General features: G+C 33.9%; 1 protein-coding gene across 1 annotated transcript; it reads left to right on the top strand.

Moving 5' to 3' along the window:
- Positions 1 to 233: 233 nt before the first annotated feature.
- LOC115211944 (S-crystallin 3-like) lies at positions 234 to 18,335 on the top strand. The gene is made up of 6 exons (XM_029780697.2): positions 234 to 366; positions 5,105 to 5,200; positions 10,791 to 10,906; positions 11,918 to 11,947; positions 15,174 to 15,281; positions 18,053 to 18,335. The coding sequence occupies exons 1-6, from the start codon at positions 234 to 236 to the stop codon at positions 18,215 to 18,217; spliced, it is 648 nt and encodes a 215-aa protein (XP_029636557.1). The 3' UTR covers positions 18,218 to 18,335.
- The last annotated feature ends 4,493 nt before the right edge of the window (positions 18,336 to 22,828 follow it).

The raw sequence follows: 22,828 nt of genomic DNA, 5'->3' as shown, positions 1-22,828 counted from the left end.
GGCGCGTAGGTATAATGTTTTTATTGTGTTGTATGTATATGTGTGTGGGGTGATTATCTTGTAATGCGAAGGTCAAGTCTTTGTGATGTTAATGGGAGATAACAATGAAATATAATGTTTGCCGTTATATATAAGGACACGGCACATCTGACGATGCCAGATTCAGCCTGCTAATCAGTCAACTCCAGGACTCTTGTTTTGTCTTTTTACAACAACCCACAACAACATCAACCATGCCTTCCTACACTCTCCACTACTTCAACCACCGTGGCCGTGCTGAAATCTGCCGTATGCTCTTTGCAGCTGCTGGTGTCCAGTACAATGACCGCAGGATCGAATATTCGGAATGGAACAACATGCGAAGCAGTAAGTCAAGCAGAATTGCATTTTCACATTTATTTTAATTTAAAACTAATTCATATATTCATCATTTTCACGCATCATAATATTACAACTTCTTAAAGAAGCTACATGCGAAGATATAGACGAAAAATGTCGTAGTACCTAGTATACATGGAATTCCCATATCGCCATAGGTGAAAACAAAGACAATTCGCAGTAGTGTATCTAAAATATAGTATGCTTCTAAAAATCTACTCAATTTTTCTTTTAACTGAGCAGAGTAAGCTAAAATACACGTTGATTTCACAGCTCAGTGATTCGCAAAGAAGTGCAACTAAATGTTAATTCACGTTTCTCGACGTCACTTAGAAAAGCGCGAAGCGTTCTTTCACATTATATGTTTCTTTATTACCCACAAGGGGCTAAACATAAGGGGACAAGCAAGGACAGACAAACGGATTAAGTCGATTACATCGACCCCAGTGCGTAACTGGTACTTAATTTATCGACCCCAAAAGGCAAAGTCGACCTCGGCGGAATTTGCACTCAGAACGTAGCGACGAGCGAAATACCGCGAAGCACTTCGCCCGGCATGCTAACGTCTCTGCCAGCTCGCCGCCTTTCACATTATATCAGCTCTATGTATACATGTCGGCCTAAGATCTGCACAGGGAAACGAATTTAACAGAATCTTTCGAAAGAAATCATGTGTGGCCATTTCTAATACATACATGCATACATACATACGTGCATACATACACACGTGCATACATACATACATGCGTAAATATATATATATATATATATATATATGCGTAGTTATATGTATAAATATATCTATGTACATATACACACACAAAAACACAAACGTTTATATATATATTTTCATGAAGTCATATATGTTTGCATATTCTATTTCTACGTGAACATATTTGTTTCCAATATGGCCGATAAACTACGTACTTTGAATTATTGGTTTGAAGGTGACACCTAATTACTTAGTCAACATCTTGCAGTTACCATTGCGGATTTACCTACTCTTTTTTGTCTGATTGAGAAAATAACTCGCTTATATAATGAATGGTAACAAAGAGAGGAAACTGTAAATTCAGTTGACTTACGAATATTTGGAAGATATTGATAAAGAAAGTTTAAACAATCTTTTACTTTGTAGAATTCCTGTTGGAATCGAAATCAAAACACAAATGTCTAATTCTTAAAATTTACTAAGTTTTATATTGTTTATAATATTCACTTACAAAGAAGGTAACTAATTTTCCTGGTCAGACATCATCCGTCTAACACTTCAGAAAAGTTAAGTAATTAACACACACACACACACACACACACACATACACATACACATACAAACGTGTACCATTATATATGTATATATGTATTAATGTATGTACCTATGTATATTCAATGCATCAATAATACAGTCTCAAATATACATCTTGAAATATGTGTGGCCATATACATATATAAATACATATATATATATATATATATATATATATATATATATATATATATATATATACTAACGTGCACACGAGCACACACGCACACACACACGTACACGCGCACACACACGCACACACACATATATATACACATCTGAGTGTGTATGTTTGTATATTTGAATAGATCCTTACACTAAAGTAATGCTTACTGAAGATTTTAATATGCGTATATATTCATAAAACCGGTGTATAATTAAGTGCACCTATTTTATACCATCTATGTAAAGAATTAATTATACAAGCAAACAGAAAGAAACCGAGTTGAAAGCGTAATTTGCATCTTGATTTAGCATAATTAATTTTGTGTTTGTAAAACTTCAAAAATAATATAAATTACTTGAATATGATGTCGAAAATTGAGCTAAATAGAGTGAACCGAGCTAAAGATAGCCATTCATCAATTATTTTAAATAACCTGTGATTGATTTAGTATCTAGAGGTCTTCAAGTGAACATATTCCCTGCAGAGAAACTTCATATCACCTTATTTCACTCATGATATTCAAATAATGAATTAACGTCACATCTCATTTTCGTCTGAACTTTTATGTAGCAATAACTCAACGCATTTTATTTTCTCAGAATAATTACTTTATTTTATGGCGTAAAAGACGTACGGGTATATTAGACGCACTCCAGTCTCAGCATCGCATCTTCAGACTAAAATATTTTTAGAGAGGCGTAACTTCGTATATGAGGCCCGAGGCAATTTTTTTGAAAGATTATTATTGGGAAAAAGTGTGCCTTATATGCCATCAAATCCGGCATTGTTTTTAATATACTGTTAAACTTAACAGAGTTACAATCAGTCCATCGGTCAGAAGTGTGTTAAACGTATAACTTCACTGCTAAGATGTTTACTTCGCAACTACCAGAGCCAAGGTGTGATTACCTTGCGTGACACCTTCACTCGTAGTCTCTAACTCAACGAAATTTGTACACATATCGGTAAGCGAAAACTATGTAGAAGATTGTTTAGCTTTGTTGACCACCGTGTAACAGTGAAGTAGTATCTTGCGATATGATGTATCGCCTGTTATTGATCTTACATTTTACTGAGTCCTACTGTAGAAGATGGCTATGGTTACAATTTTAGAAGGTATGGATATGCCATATACTCAGAGAATTTTGGACAATTTGGTGAGGAGCTCTATTAATTAATGTATCCCCAGATATTAAACGGCTTGATAAACAGTTTTTCTTAATAAGATTTTGAGTTTAAGACTGATCTGGTTTTAAACGTAAACAACAAAGACGACTATTCTTCTATTTTACCTTTATGGAGCTAAACAGCAAGCAGCATAATTTGTCTTATGAATAAATCTTGAAGAATCAGGCATGCCTATGTGGGTAAGAAGCTCATTTTGTAAACATGCTGTGTCGGGTTCAGTCCCACTATGCGGCCTTTTTGACAAATATCTTCTACTAAAGCTCCGAGCCAAATAATGCCTTTTGAGTAAATTTGGCATTATGTATGATTTAAAATATATACAAGCAAACAAACACAACTTATAGAAGGAAAGAAAGAAAGATAGATAGATAGATAGATAGATAGATAGATAGATAGATAGACAAACAGACAGACAGACAGACAGATAAATAAATAAATAGATAGATAGATAGATAGATAAATAGATAGATAGATAGATAGATAGATAGATAGATAGATATAGATAGATAGATAGATAGATAGATATATAGATAGATAGATAGATAGATAGATAGATAGATAGATAGATAGATAGATCATATCATATCGAATGTGAATATGGTTGTCTGTGACTTTGAGTATATCTTTCGGAGAAAAACAGAAATATAGACGAATGAAAGCTACATACGTGTGTTTTTTATGAAGTCTCAAGTGATATTTCTCCTGTCCATATGGCCCTATCATTGTCTCGTACACGCATCACAAATGAAGTGGGCCACTGGAAATATGTAAGATGCATTTTATATAATGAATCGTGAAACAGAAACTTACTGTTACTCTTAACGTCTTCGTTTCCTTTCAACCTCTATCACTTCATCTTTCAAGCATTGCATACAAACCAAATTAAAACAATTAAATAGTTCACAGAAATGGTTCCTTACGTACAGATATCAAATCTTTCCATTTTTCATATTATATGCACCGATTAGTAACATCAACCAAGTTTAATAAACCGATGCTTCCAGTTCTTTCGATTCATCTTTCACGCATTGTGTACTAACCAATTCGATTGAACAGTTCACATAAATGATTACTTTTCGTACAATTACCGAAAGTTTACGTTTTAGCACTCCACGCACTAATTACTAACGTCAACTGAGTTTAATAAACTGATGCTTACAGAAGTAAGAGATTATTTAAATAGAGAAGTGGTACATATGTGAGTGTGTCTGAGTGTACTTTGAACTTTATACTTTCGGGGTCGATAAAACAAGAACCAGTCTAGTAATGAGATCGATGTAATGGACTTACCCACTCCTTCTAAAACGTTCTAAGTTCAAATTATCCTGAGGTCGACATTGCCTTTCATCCATTCGGGGTCGATAAATTAAGTACTAATGAAACACTGGGATCGATGAAATCGACTAGTCCCCTCCCACCAAATTTCAGACCTTGTGTCTATAGTCGAAAGGATTATTATTATTATTATTATTATTATTATTATTATTATTATTATTATTATTATTATTATTATTATTATTATTATTATTATTATATTATTATTATTATTATCATTATTATCCTTATTATCATTATTATCATCATCATCACCATCATCACATATGGACTTAATTCTACGTTTGGCAATTTAATTTCCATCACTTTATATATTCCATTTCTTCGTTCTATAATTTTATCATATCCGAACATACTCATTTAATACATATCGATTCCACATACTTCTTTCGTTTTAACTAAATATAAATCAAGCCAAATAAATAATTGATTCGATAATCTCTATTTTATGTTATTCGTTCCATTTTCTATTTAGTTAATTTCATTTTACTTTGAATACTTCACATTAAATATATCTTCAATATTTCTTTATAGCCACTGAAAATATAACATGTAATTGGTATCCAATTTTCCGGTTTACCGTATGCATTTGCACTAAAACATTGTGTTAGCTTATTTCATGGCAACTAATTTGTTATAGTATATTCTACTCAATCCGAAACCACGTCATGTTTTCTTCATATTTACATATTATCATTCTCCCATTTCAAAATGTATGTTTGCTTTTGCAGAGATGCCTTGCCACATGGTTCCAATGCTGGAAATCGATAACAGGCACCAAATTCCTCAGAGTATGGCTATTGCCATGTACCTTGCCAGAGAATTCGGTAAGACCAGTTTATTCAAATTATTACATATCAGCGTATCTATACACACACACAAAAACACACACACACACGTACACACACACACATATGTATATACATATATATATTCATATATACATATATATATATACATATATATATATATACATATATATATATATATATATATATATATATATATATATACATAATATACATACATACATGTGTGTATGTGTGTGCGTGTTTGTATGCGTAAACGTACAATAGGATATTGAATGATTGATTGACTGAGTAATTATAATAATGAATATCTCGCAAATATAATAAAAATATTTTACCATGTTAAGCTTCAGCACAATACTCAATGAATGTTAACAAATTCGTGCGCACTACGATGGTAATAATATAGCAGCTTAACCCGAGTGATAATTCACGAGATACTGAAAAGAAAAATGTCATTCTTTTACTTACTCTCTTGCTATAACGCAATCTACTTAGCAATGTTTATGAGAAATTTTCTGAATTTTACAATAATTAACACAATAATTCCAATTATATTTTTATTCGTCATTTACAACCCCGCAGGAAATGTATACTGGTTTGTCAGTTCACAGATTTATTTATGCAGTTCATTTTATCGACAAAGCTATTAAATTTATATCTCTAGAATTACAATTCTTATCAAGTGTATAATGAAAAATAATCATTAAACTGAAAGATTCTAAAGCTTAATTACTAATATTATTGATTAGCAAATGTGCTAAAGGGTTGCCTATGTCATGAGTTGTTGCCATCTCAAAGTTATCCATGACCATTTAAGGTGGTTCTTGGTTGAATTATATGATCTTAGCATTTCTTATGCTCTGGTTGTCCTTTGGTCTACAAAAGGTGTAGTTTATTATGAACTCACAATATTTGGAAGGACAGGTGATGAAAATGCAGATCGCCAACAGACCACTCTCCGGGAACCAGGTCAAACTTGTAGCAATGTTGGAAAATCACGAAAAGGATATAGCACACAAATCCAATCTCAAGCAGAGTAAAACAGATAAGTCTCTGGAGTTTTAGTGTTGGTTAAACCCGGGGATCTGTTGGAATCCCAATCTATCTTCATTTCAAGGAGTGCGAAGAAATGCTAGTGGTGAAAAAGAAGAACGTTAAAATATTTCATTTGTGACAAAACAGTTTACCTTAAGAATTTCTACTCAATAGGAAAGAAAACTGCAGAGCGCCTCTAAACATTGCTGTTACCAACGCCTAATTTTCAATAAGCAAATCCACAAACTTAATATGTTTTTAAATGGTATAATCCAATAGGAAATGAAATTATAAATATAATTAAACTTTCCTGAAACATTAAAACGGATAGAGAAATGGTGTTTTAAAGTATCTGAGAAGAAGCTAATTAAGTTACTATTTAATTCGCGTCTAAATTCCTAGTTGCCCTTAATACATTGCTGCCTTTTGCGTTACAATACTTAATCCTAAATAAGCGCTTGTGCACAACTATTCACCACCATAACATTGAATACTGGGTTTGAATTCTCTAGTTGAAAGTCAAGATTTGATTAAGAATGTTGCTGAGTTTGTATTCGTTCCACAAGTGCGGGTTGTAACACTTGCACGTGCCACGATTTTATCTTGATTCTATTTCACATGAAAAAGGGTGTGACAAAACTAGGGTCTGCAACATACCAACTATCAAGGATAAGGCCAAAGTGGTGGAAATGGCACTGTAGGATTATGAGACACAGATTCAAAATAGAACATCTTTGGATATAAGTTCTAGGTTTTTGTCGTACCTGAAGATTTTGCTCTCATCCCGGATTACTTCCAAAAAGCGCGAACAAATTTAATTGTTATAGTTGGGTGGCCGAAAGTTAGATTGCGAGAAATGTGACAAAACAGACCATCTCATGAAATTCTACTCTATGGGACCGTGTCTCTCACGTTGTTGCTACGATTGATACTGAAACTTCTACAATTAAAACAACAGAAATAGAGGCACCAAGAGAGAAAAAAATACACCAAAGCCTTCCACTGTAAAAGTAAGCAGCGTGGAATAGAAAATCTACACAATGCTACCATCATCAACAACAACTACAACATAAACATATAAAAACTGCAACGAATCAAAGCTAGTACTTCTCAAACACTGTACGTCCCCATTGATTTATTAGAGATAAACAAGTATAGGTACGATTGGCACATAGTAGAAGGGCTGCTAAAATGGAAGAAATGTCAAATAGATAATTTGCTGGTTTGATGCCTAAAGATCTTAAGAGTCAGATATGCCATGTCGAACAAAAGCTTGTAAAGCGCGGTATCCAGTGAAACCAATCGAAATACTTACAAACACGAAAATCACCTCAACTATTACAGCAGAACCTCAACAGTCAGAGACAGTCCAAGAACAGCAACAAGAGTAACAGGAACAACACCAACAATAAGAATAGAAATACTAAGAGGAAGATCAACTAGTGTAATAACAAAAGCAACAAGAGCTGCAAAATTTACACACCAAGATCTACTCACTGTCGAATAGATTAAATATATTTGGATATGATAAAATTGTAGAACGAAGATTTTCGATAGGGGATGAGTTGGGCAAAGGCAAAATTTTAACTCAGGTAAAGGTATCGACGAGGTAACAATATCAAAATTCTGCGAGGGACATTTGTGATGAGAACCACAAATGAGATAAGAAACATTAAAAATATTACTGAAAGTTGAATGCGTCATTTCAATAAAGGAAATATTTCTGAGACCTGATTAGTGAATTATTTAAGCTGGTGTTGGTGAGCTCTATCAGCAGCAGGTGTTCGAGCACACTCAAGAGATAGATCTAGTGAATGAGAAGTAAGAGAATGAATTAGCAGTTTATAAAAGACTAATAAAAGGAGTGTCGCAAACGGCATGTTAGCGGTGGGAATGACCCTCGACTATTTCCCTGCCACAAAACACGACAGATGCGTTGTCTGTGCCATGGAGAGCGCACTATATCACATGGACATGAAAGCCATTCAGTAGGCACGAGTTTCCGAAGCACAGCGTAGAAAAAAAGCGAGATTTCGGTCTCAGGAGGACTGTGAGGCCTTTCAGCTTAGCGTTTGCTAACAGAAAATCGAGAAATGCAGTTATCCAATAGTATTGAGCCGAGATGTTCTTGGCAAACAATAGTGCTGCTCGTCGATAGGAATTTAGGAATTCCACATTGGCTGCTAATCTTGAGCAAGGAGGCAATGTAGTCCCTTTTAGCAGACTAACTGGAAAATATGAAGAGATTCTGCAGAGGCACCGATCTCCGGTCTTGGTTGGCATGCCATACGAGCTCTTTGCTCTACATTCTGGACTTGTTTACTCCTAACATGGTAGCTGTCTGCTACTTCCTGTATGAAATTGGAAGTACTTTGTCGAGTTGGCTGAGTAGTGTTCGCACTGCTGTGGAAGGATGCTGAATGTAGAAGTTTGCAGAAGTGCTCATAAGAGAACCTGGCACTTGTGTTGTTAGCATTGTTAGGGATGAACAAACTTGTGCCATCCAAGCAGACCTAACTTCGTTAAAATCTGAAAGCCATGAAATAGATTTTAGAACGTATAGGGCACATATTAATTTGGATTGGTTCAAATAGTTCAACAGGATTGACTGTTACAACATCGCTGTTTCCCGCTATGCATTTGGTTTCGGACGCGTTTTCGGAGGCTGGATTGCTACAATATAAATTAATATCTGTTCAGTGGTCAAAGTACCTGACCACCACTCGAACCGTTCAAAAAAATACGATCGCACCGAGAATGGTCCGTCGGTGCTTTTTCTATATGTGTTTCTTTTTTCTGGATGTATTGCTACAGAGGATGGGGCCTTTAAAGGATATCCCGCTCTAAATGATGCACACGAAAGCCAGGCTTGCTTACGTGCAGACGTCATTGTTATGATGTCGGACACATCGGAGAATAATCAACTTCTGTGAGAGCACATACTAATCGGAATAATTCTGTGGGTTTGCAACACATCTCCTGATGAAGTAAATTCATTGGCCAGTGGTGATCTTTGTCGTTGGATAGAGGGAATCACGACTATCGTAAACGAAGTAGTAATATGAACTCATATGAGAGTTGTGGAGGACGAGAATTTTCCTCCCTGACCAAACTCAATGCAAATATTTCTTCAAGAGGATAGTTGCTTCTATCTAAAGTTTTCAGTGAAAAGTAGGGGAAAGTTGTGGAAACAGTGAAGATAAATGAACCCACTCTTAATATCCTTTTCTGAGAAGGAGGAAAGAAACAGGGAGACCGCGCATTTGACGCCGTGGATGTAACGAAGTAGTCTGGGCGTTTATAAGGATATTCCTCCAAATAACACTAAGCAGCCTTTCTTTTTAACTGGGGAAATTTTGTTGAAATTCTCCTTACCCCTTTCGTTCATTTCTGTTAATGTAATTTTTGCTTACCTCAAAGAAATTTGTACTAACATCAACACCACTGCTACTACTACTACTACTACTACTACTACTACTACTACTACTACTACTACTACTACTATCACTACTACTACTACTACTACTCTACTACTACTACTACTACTACTACTACTACTACTACCACTACTACTTCTATAACCGTCACTGACTAGTCTCTGAGAACAAGACTTTTGGAGCCACTTGTAACTGAGGGAAGCAGCATATTGTTAAAAGCGGAATTTTCTACATTCTAAGTTTTGGCGATACTATCGAGCGATTCAATGACTCCAAGACTTGACTGATAATTAGTTTTTCAACCCTGGACTAATACTAAACTCAGAAAACATCAAAGTTGTAATTCAGAATCCTACGCATTCCATCATTCCTGATATGGATTCTCCTGGTCAACATGGCTTTCTCAAATTTCACCTGCATAAATTTTACCATTCATCCTTTAGGAATCGAGAAATCAAAATATTAGCCAAATAACGGAGTCGCTTGCATCATCTTTTTCTTCTCTGCACAAACACCAAAATATGTGTGAATTGGTGCGATTTATTATAATTATTATAAATTACATATTACATCAATATCAATATCAATATATATATATATATATATATATATATAGGCGGTGACAAACTAATTAATCATTGATTGAGTATAACACTTTACGAATTGTTAAAATAATATAAGTACAGGAAATTACATAATTACATGGGCTGCGTGTAGTTAATATAAAATACAACATTAGACTTAACTGTCGGTTTATTTAATCCCATTGTCAAGTTCGATCATGATTGTGCAGATATTTGATCAAAAATTTTTGCCCACCCACATCCTGCATTTAGACTTAAGATAACCTGAGATATATGTTAAAATACCAGCATTGACTATATTATATACTGTATTATTCTTTTCTGAATAATGTAATTATTCTTTCATAGGATTTTCTGGCTGCTTTTTAAAGCAAATATAGCAGTCATGTGTAAAGGTTCCTCAATGGATAATGATTCCAAAGTATTCATAAACACGATCACAATAAATTGTGTTTCTTTAAATTGCTGATAATTTTGACACTGTATGATATTTCAATTGCAAGAGTGTTTATTTTGATTCTTTGTTTACTTGTATTATTCGTTTTGCAGGATTCCATGGCAAGAACAACATGGACATGGCCAGAGTTGACTACATTTCAGACTGTTTCTACGATATCATGGATGACTACATGAGAATGTACCAGGACAACAATGGAAGAATGATGGTTTGTATAAAAAACGATTTAATAATGAAATAAAACGGGAGAATGTATGAAAGCATTGATTGAATTAATTCTATAAAATTTGATAAAAATATTCAAAATTCTTGCTAATTCTCTTTGAAGCGAATTTAATATGGTGTTTTGATGTTGTTTCAAGTAATGTGATGAGAGCAATAATTAAATAGTTATTGTAACACAATTGACTAAACATGAATTAGTGAGGCATATTGCTGTTGCCGAGATAATGTCATTTAAAAATGTAATAACTATAGTTATAATAACTGTGTTATTACTAAGCTTAACCCCATATCATTCGTTTTACTAATTAAAAAAATAATTTATTTGGGGATTTTTACGGAAATTGGGAATTATTTAAATTATATTCTTTGTGAATTTTTAAGTCTCATTTATTTTAACTCTTAGGTCACTGGAACGTAAACAAATCAATACTAGTTTTATAGCTGGGAGGATGAACACAAGTACAAACATTCATTTACATCCATAGACATAAATATACACCCACACTCAATACATACGCACATTGGTACGTGTGTATTTGAGAGAGAGAGAGAGAGAGAGAGAGGTTTTTACACTGTTTCTATCAACAAAATTTTGCTGGGAATTATAGTGAAAGCCACTTGCTCAAGGTGCTACGCAACAGAACTCTACGGGAAAACGAGAGGTTCAAGTTAAGCTACTTATCCCAAACAGCAATGCCTATCTATGTTTCCAAACAACTAACACATTCATACATACATGCATACATACATACATACATATATATATATATATATATATATATATATATATATATATATATATATATATATATATATAGTTCTAACTACATCCTCTTTTCCACTTCCTCCAATAAATCATAAGTTTAAATTTCGTAAGTGGTTGTGATGGTTTATTGCTTTGCATGTATTTAAGGCATTTCTTTCTTAGAAAATGTTTCGTGCTTACTTTAATCAAACTTATATACTCATAACATAATCGTTTCTTTATTTTCAGTTTCAACGATCAAACAGTATGAACATCTCTGTAAGTATGCTGGACTGGTTTAACTTCGTTTTTACTCTCCGCTGACTAGTTACCTCTCTCTTCCTTGTTTCTTTGTATTTGTTTTCCTTTTACATACGTCTACTTCTCGTGCCTTTTTATACGTGTACGGGTTTGTTTTCACGTATATATGTGTCTATGCATCTGCTTGAATGTGTCTATCTGCCTGTGTTTGCATGTGTATATGTATTTAGGAATCTGTTTTTAGCATATGCGTATGTGTGTGTAAGTACATATGTATGCATCTGTGTTTGCATGCGTGTATGCTTATGCACAAATGTATATGTGTATGAACATGTGCTTGTATGTGAGTGTTAATCATTTTGTTAAGTTGAACGAAATAATATCGTCAACTGCTAAGCTATTAATTTTCTCCAGCTATCCATTAAAAAGACGAATATTTAATTACAAGATGGGAAGCCTCTTCTTTGTCAGTTGTACAGCTAGAAATAACACCTCAAAGCATCTTCAAATCAATCTCCAACGTTTTCAATTAGGGATGCCACATTCGATAACATTGTCCTAGATTAATCTATACCATACTCTTGTCCAAATGAAAGTGCGTAACTTATGGAAATTTATTCCACAAAACCGTGGAATTACAGCTCACCTCTCAGAAGAGCTAAAAAGCTGTATACAACTAATGTTTCAGCGACAGACACAGATAAGGAGAGTTATAAATTCGTCGGATACAATGCGTATACTCCATGATAGAGCCACTGCAGCTAAATGGAGCTTCCGGTGACGTCACATGTGTAAGAATCCTACATTGGTAAAACATGTAAAATTATGTTGCCGTCTATGGTAACATATATACATTTAGATATACATTAATACTTTTAATTCTACACTTATAAAATACAACACTCACTTTTGACTTTAAGAGTAGATACAAGAGAAATTCTTAATTAAATTTATAATATCCGACATGGTTGTGTTACACGGTTTGTCCGAGCAGGAAGAACCAAAGATAACGTCAATTTAAGCTGTATTTGAACTGAACAAGATAGCAAATTAGCAGCCGTAAATGATGGCAGGTACTCATTTAATCTGGCAGCCTTTTAATCTACTCTCTTCAGTAGATTAATCATACAGGGATTCATTAATATACTATAACCTGAACTAGAAAGCGTTATTGAGCTAAATTTAAGCTCTTAACACAACATAGCCGCAGTCCAGTTTCGACTTCCTCTGAAATTTTCTTCAGAATACCTCAGTCGCAATATCAATGTCCCTTTCTCTAATACTATATGTTTGATGAGGGACCGTAGAAATCCATCAAATGTTCGGTGGTATTTTCATTCATATAACTTTTCATTTAAAATTTAATCTCAAAGGACAATCTTCAGCATTCTTCGCCTGTAAATTGGAAGTATTACATTCCGCATTACATTGCAGCATAACAGATTTATGCGGAGTTGGATTACACTAAAATGTTCGGATTGAACTTGTAAGTCGTTAGTTCATTAAGACATAAAATTACTAGATTGAAGTTAGAAATACATTTTAATATATGGAATTTAAACGAGGCGCCGAGCTTCAATATTCGTTAGGAGCATCGGAAAAATGGTCTGTGGAATTTCGTCAGGCTTCTTATTTTTCAAGGAGGAGTGTTGCCAACGTTAGTTTTGCCCCTTGTGAAGATAAAGTCGAGTACCAGTTTACTACTAGTGTCGGTAACATCGACTTACACACTCTTTCTAAGACTGATGACCTTGTGCTCAAAAGGATTTCGGTACTTAAGATTCAACACATGATGGTTATGTGATAAGTTATTGATTCATGTAATGTCAGAAGACATATTATTGGGTACCAGTGATTGCGATCCTCATAATATAATTAACTGCTGACCATAGATATTATTTAACAAACTGGGAAAGTTTGTCAATCTTCAGCAAACCCATTCTTAGTCTGTAAGATCCCACGTATGTAACTCAGTGTATCGAAAAACTTCAATTAACTGAGATTGCTTTCATTTATTAAAATTAAGTATAAGCACCATGAAATATATCCACTATATTTAATAGCTCAGTTATTAACTCATCGTTAAACTTCAATGACTTATAACAATGAAATAAATATTGGTGTGGTAAATCCGTATGTTTGTATGTATGGATAGATGGATGGATGGATGTATATGACAATATGCTAAAACGATATTTCGGAGCAACGTACTTAGAATAGTATAAAAGTAGAAATTTTACAGGAAATTAAAAATGTTATTTATTTATTCATGCTATGCGGAAGCAACATATTACATGTATATGTGCTATATAAAAAGAAACAACAGTTTGGAAGCTAAATCTGATTAACTCAAGCAACGTAAATCTTCAGAATATAAAGACGATGCAAAAGGGAATGGATTAAAGTAACAGATATGTTTCGCTCATATTGAAAGCTCCTCAGTAGGAAATATTCCACTCAGTTGGCTTAGAGTTAGAAAAGATTAGTTTATATGTATTGAGAAGGAATATAATAACGCAATAGAGTAGGATTTCGTATTGAAAACTTTGATTAACAGGGATTACCAAAGTCACTAGTACACAAACGTTCCTTGTATGCGTTTAAAAATAAACTAACAATATAAATAGCAACAGGAGTCAAACCGCCTTTATTTTCTAAATAATATGGTTAACCGAATCAGATTCCAGTCATATCCTTTGACTGCTGCATTTGTTTTTAATTCTAAACACTCCTAGAATGTTATTTTTTTACTGAGAGTGCGGATAATTTAAGTTTATAGGAAATTTTAAAATCAATACCTCGGGTGCATTTGGCTGAAAAATCGTATCCAGAGATAATTCCCTCAAACGTATTGTTGATTATTGGTGCGGTGTGGCGACATAAATTATATTTACCTCATGTACCCAATGACTCTCTGAACGCCATGTCGATATGACATTGAACACTCAGCTGGAGGTTCGGCAGTTCGTGACTGGTTGCTGGCACTAAGCTTTGTTCGAGGCCTTCACTGGAACTCTTTCAACAGTCCGAAACTATATAAGCTGAAGTCTAACAGTAGTATCGTTCTATGATGTGAGCAGCTGCAATGTTGTACGCATTGACATGTGTTTCATAGAATAAACAAAATAAATTTAAGAAGGAAAAAAACGGGATGAAAGAAAAGTGGAAAGGAAGGAAGGGAAAAACGAGGAACGAGCTGAATGGTTTAATGTTTGATGTTATTATGCTTTTTTCGTTTTATTAGTCTGAGAGGCGTATGCGATTCCAAGAAACCTGCAGAAGAATTCTTCCCTTCATGGAAAGAACACTGGAAATGCGTAACGGTGGCAACCAATTCTTCATGGGTGATCATGTAAGTAAATTTTCAATTTATTTTCTTCGATATTATTGTGTGTGTGTGCATGTATAATTTTTGCAAGATTCATGTGAATTCGTGTGTTGAAGCATATTTCATTGTGTCCGGGTGAATAATTCTCTTTTAGTGCGTTATTAATTTAAGACCCACATCGGTCTGATTTCCATTTATTTATTTCCTTGTTTTTACTAAAATTTTCGTTATGTCTTGCAACCTTTTTAATAGATCGACTATTGAAAAGGTCGCAAGACACAACGAAACTTTTAGTTAAAAACAAGGAAGTAAATGAATGGAAATCAGACCGGTGAGTGTGTTAAATTAATAAGGTACTAAAGGAGAATGACTCTCCCCAGATACGATAATATACATATACATACATACACGCACACACACACACACACACATATATATACATATATATATACCTATATATATATATATATGTATTTATATGCATATATGTATACAATATATGAAAATATATATATATATGCATATATATATATATATATATATATATATATATATATGTATGTATATATATACATATGTGTATGTATGTGTATATATATATGCGTGTGTGTGTATATATAGCAAAATATGCGTATGCAAATATATATAGGCAAATATATACACCTTTTCCTGTGGATCATAGATATAGCATGCCCAGCTAACAACAAGTTATGCGATAAGGAAGAAAGGAAAGTCGATAGATATGACAGGTTAGCTTGGGAGGTTGAACCTATGCATGTTTCGGGTTAACTACGGAAGGCTTTTGGCAGTATTCTCCTACAAGGTTCGTAGAAACTGTACCCATGAAAAACGTAACGCCAATTATAGAATATATAAAACATGTCGTTAATAAACGTCAAACAGTTTTGCAGCTACAGAGAAAAGAGGGAAATATAAACAGGAGGGAATTATAGAAAAAACAAAATCAATCTCATTAGAAGAGGAATATTCCAAGGAGACTCGCTTTCCCCAGTTTAATCGACACGCTAATATGGGTGTAGATATAATGCTTTGGTAATACTCTCAACGATATCTTGTATATAGTTGATCTCAAGCTACATACTGCAGATGATAAACAATTGGAAACATTGCGACATACAGATCACAGATTTAATTAAGAAATAAATATGAAATTCGATTTAGAAAAAAGTGTGAAAGAAAATCAATCAAACTTTCTAATACTTAGGAATCATTGACCTAGATAGGGTACAAATGAAAAAAAATATAAGGAAGGAATATTATAGACGAATTCGATTAGTTCTTAAAACGGAGCTAAATGCGAATGAACACTTTAGCTATCCCAGTTATAAACTACAGCTACAGTATTCTTTACTAGACGCTAAGTGAACCAGCCAATCTAAACATATCTAATTCAGAACCAAAGAAGACTGATACAAATAGCGCACAAACTCTTTTCTGTCTTCAAGAAAGCCGAAAAATGCAAGGAAGAAGACATAGTATCTGATAACTGTGAAGAAAAAGAAGCAACAAAAGCTGTAAAGCACCTAAAATTTAAGATAAATTGGAATTACTAAATACCGTTATAAATCGATGGGAAATAAAACACTTACATGGCAAATACGGGGATAAGTTAAACATAAAGAAATAGAGAAAGTCAAATCCCAGCTCTGGATGAGAAACTCGGGATCCAAATTAGAGACTGAAGGGTTTTTAATTGGGCCACAAGATCAAAGCCTCTCCACCAGAAACTATCAGAAACACATAATGAAATGAAAATGCAATGAGTAACCACGAGATATGTGGTTATGGGGAAAGAAACAGTAAATCATATTGCCTCCGGCTGCACAGTCTAGGACAAGAAAGGATACAAATATGACAGATTTGGGACTTATAGAATCTGTTCTGTCAGCGCTATGGAATGGCAGTAAGAAAAAGATCGTGTAGGCATATCCTAGATAAGGTAAAAAGATGACACAGAAACCATAAACTAGGATATGTTGTTTATACATAGATTGGGAGATAAAGGGTAATAGACCGGGTATTGTTATCAGGGACGCCAAGAGGAAAACGCCTTCTAATCGACATATCTGTCCTAACACATGAGAATTTATCTTTAAAAGAAATGGAGAAACTATCAAAATACAAACATCTGTGCAAATAAGCCAAATGTATATTCACAAGTTTTTGTTCTTTCACTATGTATTTGTCTGAAGACAGAAACAACCCTTTTAGTAATAAGAACTTTAGGTATGCTCAATAATCATAGACAAATACATAACCAAAGAAACAAAACTTATGAATATATAAATAACCCACAGGAAATAGTACTGCTAAGCGCTGCACACATCCTACGTGAAGAATTTTTAATGCAGTAAAAATAACAACACTAAAACAAACCACACGGAACCAAGGTACAAAAAGCTGCTTTTAATAGTGCAGTGAAAGCACGTGATAAATATAAGACTACTGAGTAATGGGGATAATAATAATGACTTCTTCCATTTATAATAATAATCTATTACATTAATAATTATAATCTATTGCATCAACTTCTGTATTCCACTGGAAGTTCTTTTATCGACTCCGAAAGAACTAATTCAATGTTGAATTTGAACTCAAAACGTAGCGGCAGACGAAATACCGCTTAGCATTTCGCCCGGCGTGCTAAGGTTTCTGCCAGCTCGTTGTCTTAATGATAGTAATGATGCTACTACTACTACTACTACTACTACTACTACTACTACTACTACTACTACTACTAATGCTAATAATAATAATAATATTTTATTTTGCAGATGACCATGGCTGACATGATGTGCTACTGCGCCCTTGAGAATCCAATGATGGAAGACTCCAACTTCCTCAGCTCTTATCCTAAACTCATGTCACTGAGAAACCGTGTGATGAACCATCCCAAGATGTGCCACTATTTGAAAAAGAGGTGCCGCACTGAATTCTAAGAATATTCTAAATGAATAACAATGACACGTCACAAAGATAAAATAGAAAAACTCAATAATTATTAACCAATTAATCGAGTCATTAACGAACAAAGAAAGAAACAAAACGGAATTTCCTTAAAAGGAATTCCAGAATGAACGTCAATTTCCTGCAAATAACAATGTGAAGTTTCATAGAACAAAATAACAGAACACATCCTAGAGTATATATATATATATATATATATATATATATATATATATATATCAGACCGTGTGAGGTTACATATTGAAAGAGTTCTCACTGTTATTGTTGTAACAATAACATCTTGAATAAATATCAATAAACCATCTCAATGCTTAACTTTTCTTTTCTGGAAATCAAGTTAATCTCAGATTTTAAGAAGCATGAAATAAATTTGTTTTCTTTAAACATACATATGACGTTTTTGCTACTGATTTTTCTTGCATGTTGATTTATGCTATTCTTTGATACACAGGATTGCCAATGGGATTATTCTTGTTAGAAACGTTTAGATGTTGCTTTTTAAATATGTGATATCCTCATACAGGGTTTTCATAGTTCAACTCTCAGTAACTTTGTCCTAAGACGAGGGTAAAGCATGCTAGTAATATCCTGGAGTTTGTGTTGGGAATATTCTTACTATATAAGGAGGAAATGGGGTTGGGTGGGACTCACACTACGCAAACCTCTTACCTGTAATCAGCAAGGTGGTGATGTTCAAGATCAACATCAACTATATCGATCTTACAATTTTCAGAAAGGTTATTTATCTTATGACACAAAACAACTGCTCCTTCATTTTGAAACCTCTAGTAAAATAAAAACCTTCCAAAGGTGAGGGAAGCGTGGCATAGTAATAGAAAAATAAAACGCGGAAAAGTTGAACAAAAACTATGGCACTTGCTGGCGGCTATAACTGGGACAACAACAATCCATTGGCAAAGATAAAAATATATGGAGATCTCTTGTTAGAGCTCTACGTTCCGCGTGGATTTAAAGGAATTAATGACTGAATAAATTCTGAGTGGTTTATATGTCGTTGTCAGTCTATGAAATCCATAGTCTTATAAATATTGCTAGAGTGTTGTAGTGGAAGAACTTCTAAAGCGTCAGGAAGCGTTGCGGTAGTTGTTCTCGCTTTTCATATTCCGAGTTCAATTTCGTTCGATGTCAGCTTTGCTTTTCATCGTTTCGTGGTTGAAAATTCGAGGTTTGGGTACCGATCTATCCTAGCCATAACAATTCTAGCCTTGTTCCTAAATCAGAAATCATAAGAATTCTTATTTTTGCAATACGAGAGGGATGACTAACACAAAGAATAGAAGTCTAAAATGTAGCTTCTAAATGTTAAGATTCCCTTATTCCTTGAGATCAAAATATGTTCAATATAACATTGTCTTCCCTTCGGGTCCTTGCAATAATTTCCTATCATGCCAATCCCTATTATGCGCCTTGAATACCATGATGGGGTCATTGAGTTACCATCGCGATATGCAGGTATCTTGCACAAATTTATAACCTGGTAGTGCCTATCCCTTCCCAGATCTGAACATAGTTAAATTATTCCAGAAGGAGAAAAATATACTGACAAAATATATAAATAAATAAATGAGGTAAAAAAAATGAAGACGCGACCTCGGTGGAGGACAACGATATTTATGACACCGAAAGAAAAAATGCCACGTTGACGTCTGTGGGATTTCAACCAGAACGATTACCGCAAAACAGTTTATACAATGCTATAAGGAGTCTGTAATTCAGTAGCCTTGAATAAGTCTCTTTCATAAGGTTCAGTCATTTACTGCATGTAAATATCTTTGACTGCGGACAAATGCGGTTTGCAACTGAGAAACATTACTTTACAACAGGTTTGCATGTACATTTTATAATACACATTTTGTATTACACAATACCGAACAACTAGCGTCAATTCTCTAAATAAAGTAGAGGAAAGAATCGCAAACAAATACACTTACAAACAACTACCTGAATATCATTAATGCTGTATGGATGAGGTGTGAGCGGTATCAATTGAAGATTAGAATAACAGGTAAGTATACATGCACAGATAAAGTGATATTAGAAGAATGTCATAATGCACCAAAAGAAATATGTTCTATCTAAGAGCATATACCTAACATTGCTATAAAGCAATCTGTGATTCATACCTCTCAGAGAACATGTATGCATCTGTGCAAGCAAGTTATATATATATATATATATATATATATATCAGTAAACCTCTAAATAGATTAAGCCATTCAGCTCCCAACTATCTAAGAAAATAATTAAGTGACTATACCCATCAACATTACTATATGTTATCACATATCCCACATCGCAAAAGTATACAACGTCAATTTCTAAAGCTTTTCACTACAAATTTGTTGCGTCTGTTACACAAAGTGCACTGTATACAAACAGAAAAAAATATTACCCACTGTTTTATCAGTTGGACGCAAATCATTAGCATATAAGAACGAAATCTAAGTAAAGAAAGACAATATATAGTGATAAATAACATGCAAATGCAGCTTAGATATATCTTGCTAAACATACATACTTTTACACGACATAGATACTGAAAATATATCTACAGTGCATCGCAGATATGAGCTCCATATCTATTCTTAACTCGGACTGTGGTGTCATCACGCAAGGAGGAATGGGTTTACATTTTATCGAATGCCTTGTGTGAAAGGTACATGAAAATATTTAATCATAATCTTACAACTCTGATAGATGAATACGCGTTACACTTTGCCATAAATAAAAAGAGACATCGATCGTAAATTTTCAACATCTGCAGATTCAATATATGCAACGAGAATGTTTGATATGGAAGTTTTACACAACGTATTTTCCATAAATATGTCAACTTGATATATGTGTTTACCGCTTCAGCTTGCAATGAACGACTTCTTAAATCTGAGCTTCCATAAAGTCATAAAGTTTGACATTCTATTAGAAATAGTGCGAAGCCACATAACATGTTTTCTTTTATTTCTGCTATTTCCAAAAGAGCTCAAACACACAGCAAATCGTCAGTATTGATTGATTGAATAGAGTTAATTTGTTTTATAAAATAGCTGTCAGGGTTTGCAAATGGACTCCATGGAAAAAAATCAATAAAAATATTAATGTCTGAATTTTGTTTTGGGGGAGTTTTTTTTTTTACAGTTTGTTGCCTTATTTCGTTTTTTTTCCTTGTTTTATATTTCCTGAATTGCTTTCTTTGTTTCGTTTCGTTTCCTTTTTTTTCCATTTATGTTTTTTTAACCAATTTTCTAAGTTCTCTGTTCGTTCGAGAAAATTAATCAAAACCGCAAAATTTTGGAAATGCTATCAGGAAGAATTTCAGGATAGTATTTCTTTAAAGGAAGTTCTGTTAACTTTGCTGTGATGGCGCAAACCTCTTAAGCAGATAATATCAAATGTCTCACAGAATCACAATCATCACTAGCATGAAAAATAGAAGCAACATTGCAGTTCTTCTCACCACCGCAGTCGACGTCATCGTCGTTTTCGTCATCGACACCTCCACCCCCATCTCCATCATCACAATCATCATCACTACTACTATCGACACCACCACCACCACCACCATCGACTTTTTATTAAATGAAATACTAATGAATAAAGAATAAAAAAAATATATAACTCTATAAATCTAGCCACAAATCATCTTTAATTAAGTAGTAAAAGAATTATTAATGAAGGATGAGCCAATTACTCATCCAATAAAGATACATTAGTTGACAGAAGGGTTTATTACAACGTCGGGTAGGAGGCTTTCTATAAGGGTTCAATATTCATTACCACTTTAAAATGTGGCATAACACTTAACTCTCGAAAATGTTAAACAAGTATATCATTAACAACCATCTCAAACAACACAAACTCCACTTCATCCAACACTACGACTTCTTTAATGTTGAGGTACTCAAGGTCCACTTTAATGTTTCAGTCATTGTTGGGCCCTTTACTTTAAAAAATCTAGTTAAAAAACGACGTTTCGTTTGTTTGATATCATCTGTACATTCGACCATCTCAGACAGGCAAACCTCTTAGGTAGGTTGACTGTTCATCCGGCTTTAGTCTCTCAGATTACAGCACCTTAGCAATCGTTAATTTAGATTGGGTCAGAATTTTTACAGTGGTGTGAACCATTCTTAAGTTATGACCTTCCCACACTTCTAATCCGCAACAGCGCTAAGATATTTTTAGCTGATGCTACAACTCTGTACATCACTCCGACCTTCAATACTTATTGGTCACTTGTGCGCAATGAAGACATCTGATGCCAGATTCAATATTTTTATGTGAAAATAACTCAAAATATTATCTAGCGTACTGGTAGCATGTCGATGTTGTGATATTCGTTAGCACAAAAACTGTCGCCACACAGCAAATTACTAATCTTGTTTCCCGCCTTCTAATCATAGAAAACATGCAAACCTTCAATACCAATAGATATATTAAGATACACAATGTTAGATTCATTATACATGCAAGAAAAAAACCCCAAAACAAACAAAAGATAAAAGAACATTAATTCAGTCCCACTATCTTCTAACAAATCTCAAGTCATATCTATAGACGAATAT

Source organism: Octopus sinensis, linkage group LG5 (assembly GCF_006345805.1).
Source record: "Octopus sinensis linkage group LG5, ASM634580v1, whole genome shotgun sequence".
In the NCBI taxonomy this organism is placed as follows: domain Eukaryota; kingdom Metazoa; phylum Mollusca; class Cephalopoda; order Octopoda; family Octopodidae; genus Octopus; species Octopus sinensis.
The sequence above is the reverse complement of the archived record's forward strand: the minus strand, read 5'-3'. Positions and strand labels throughout refer to the sequence as shown.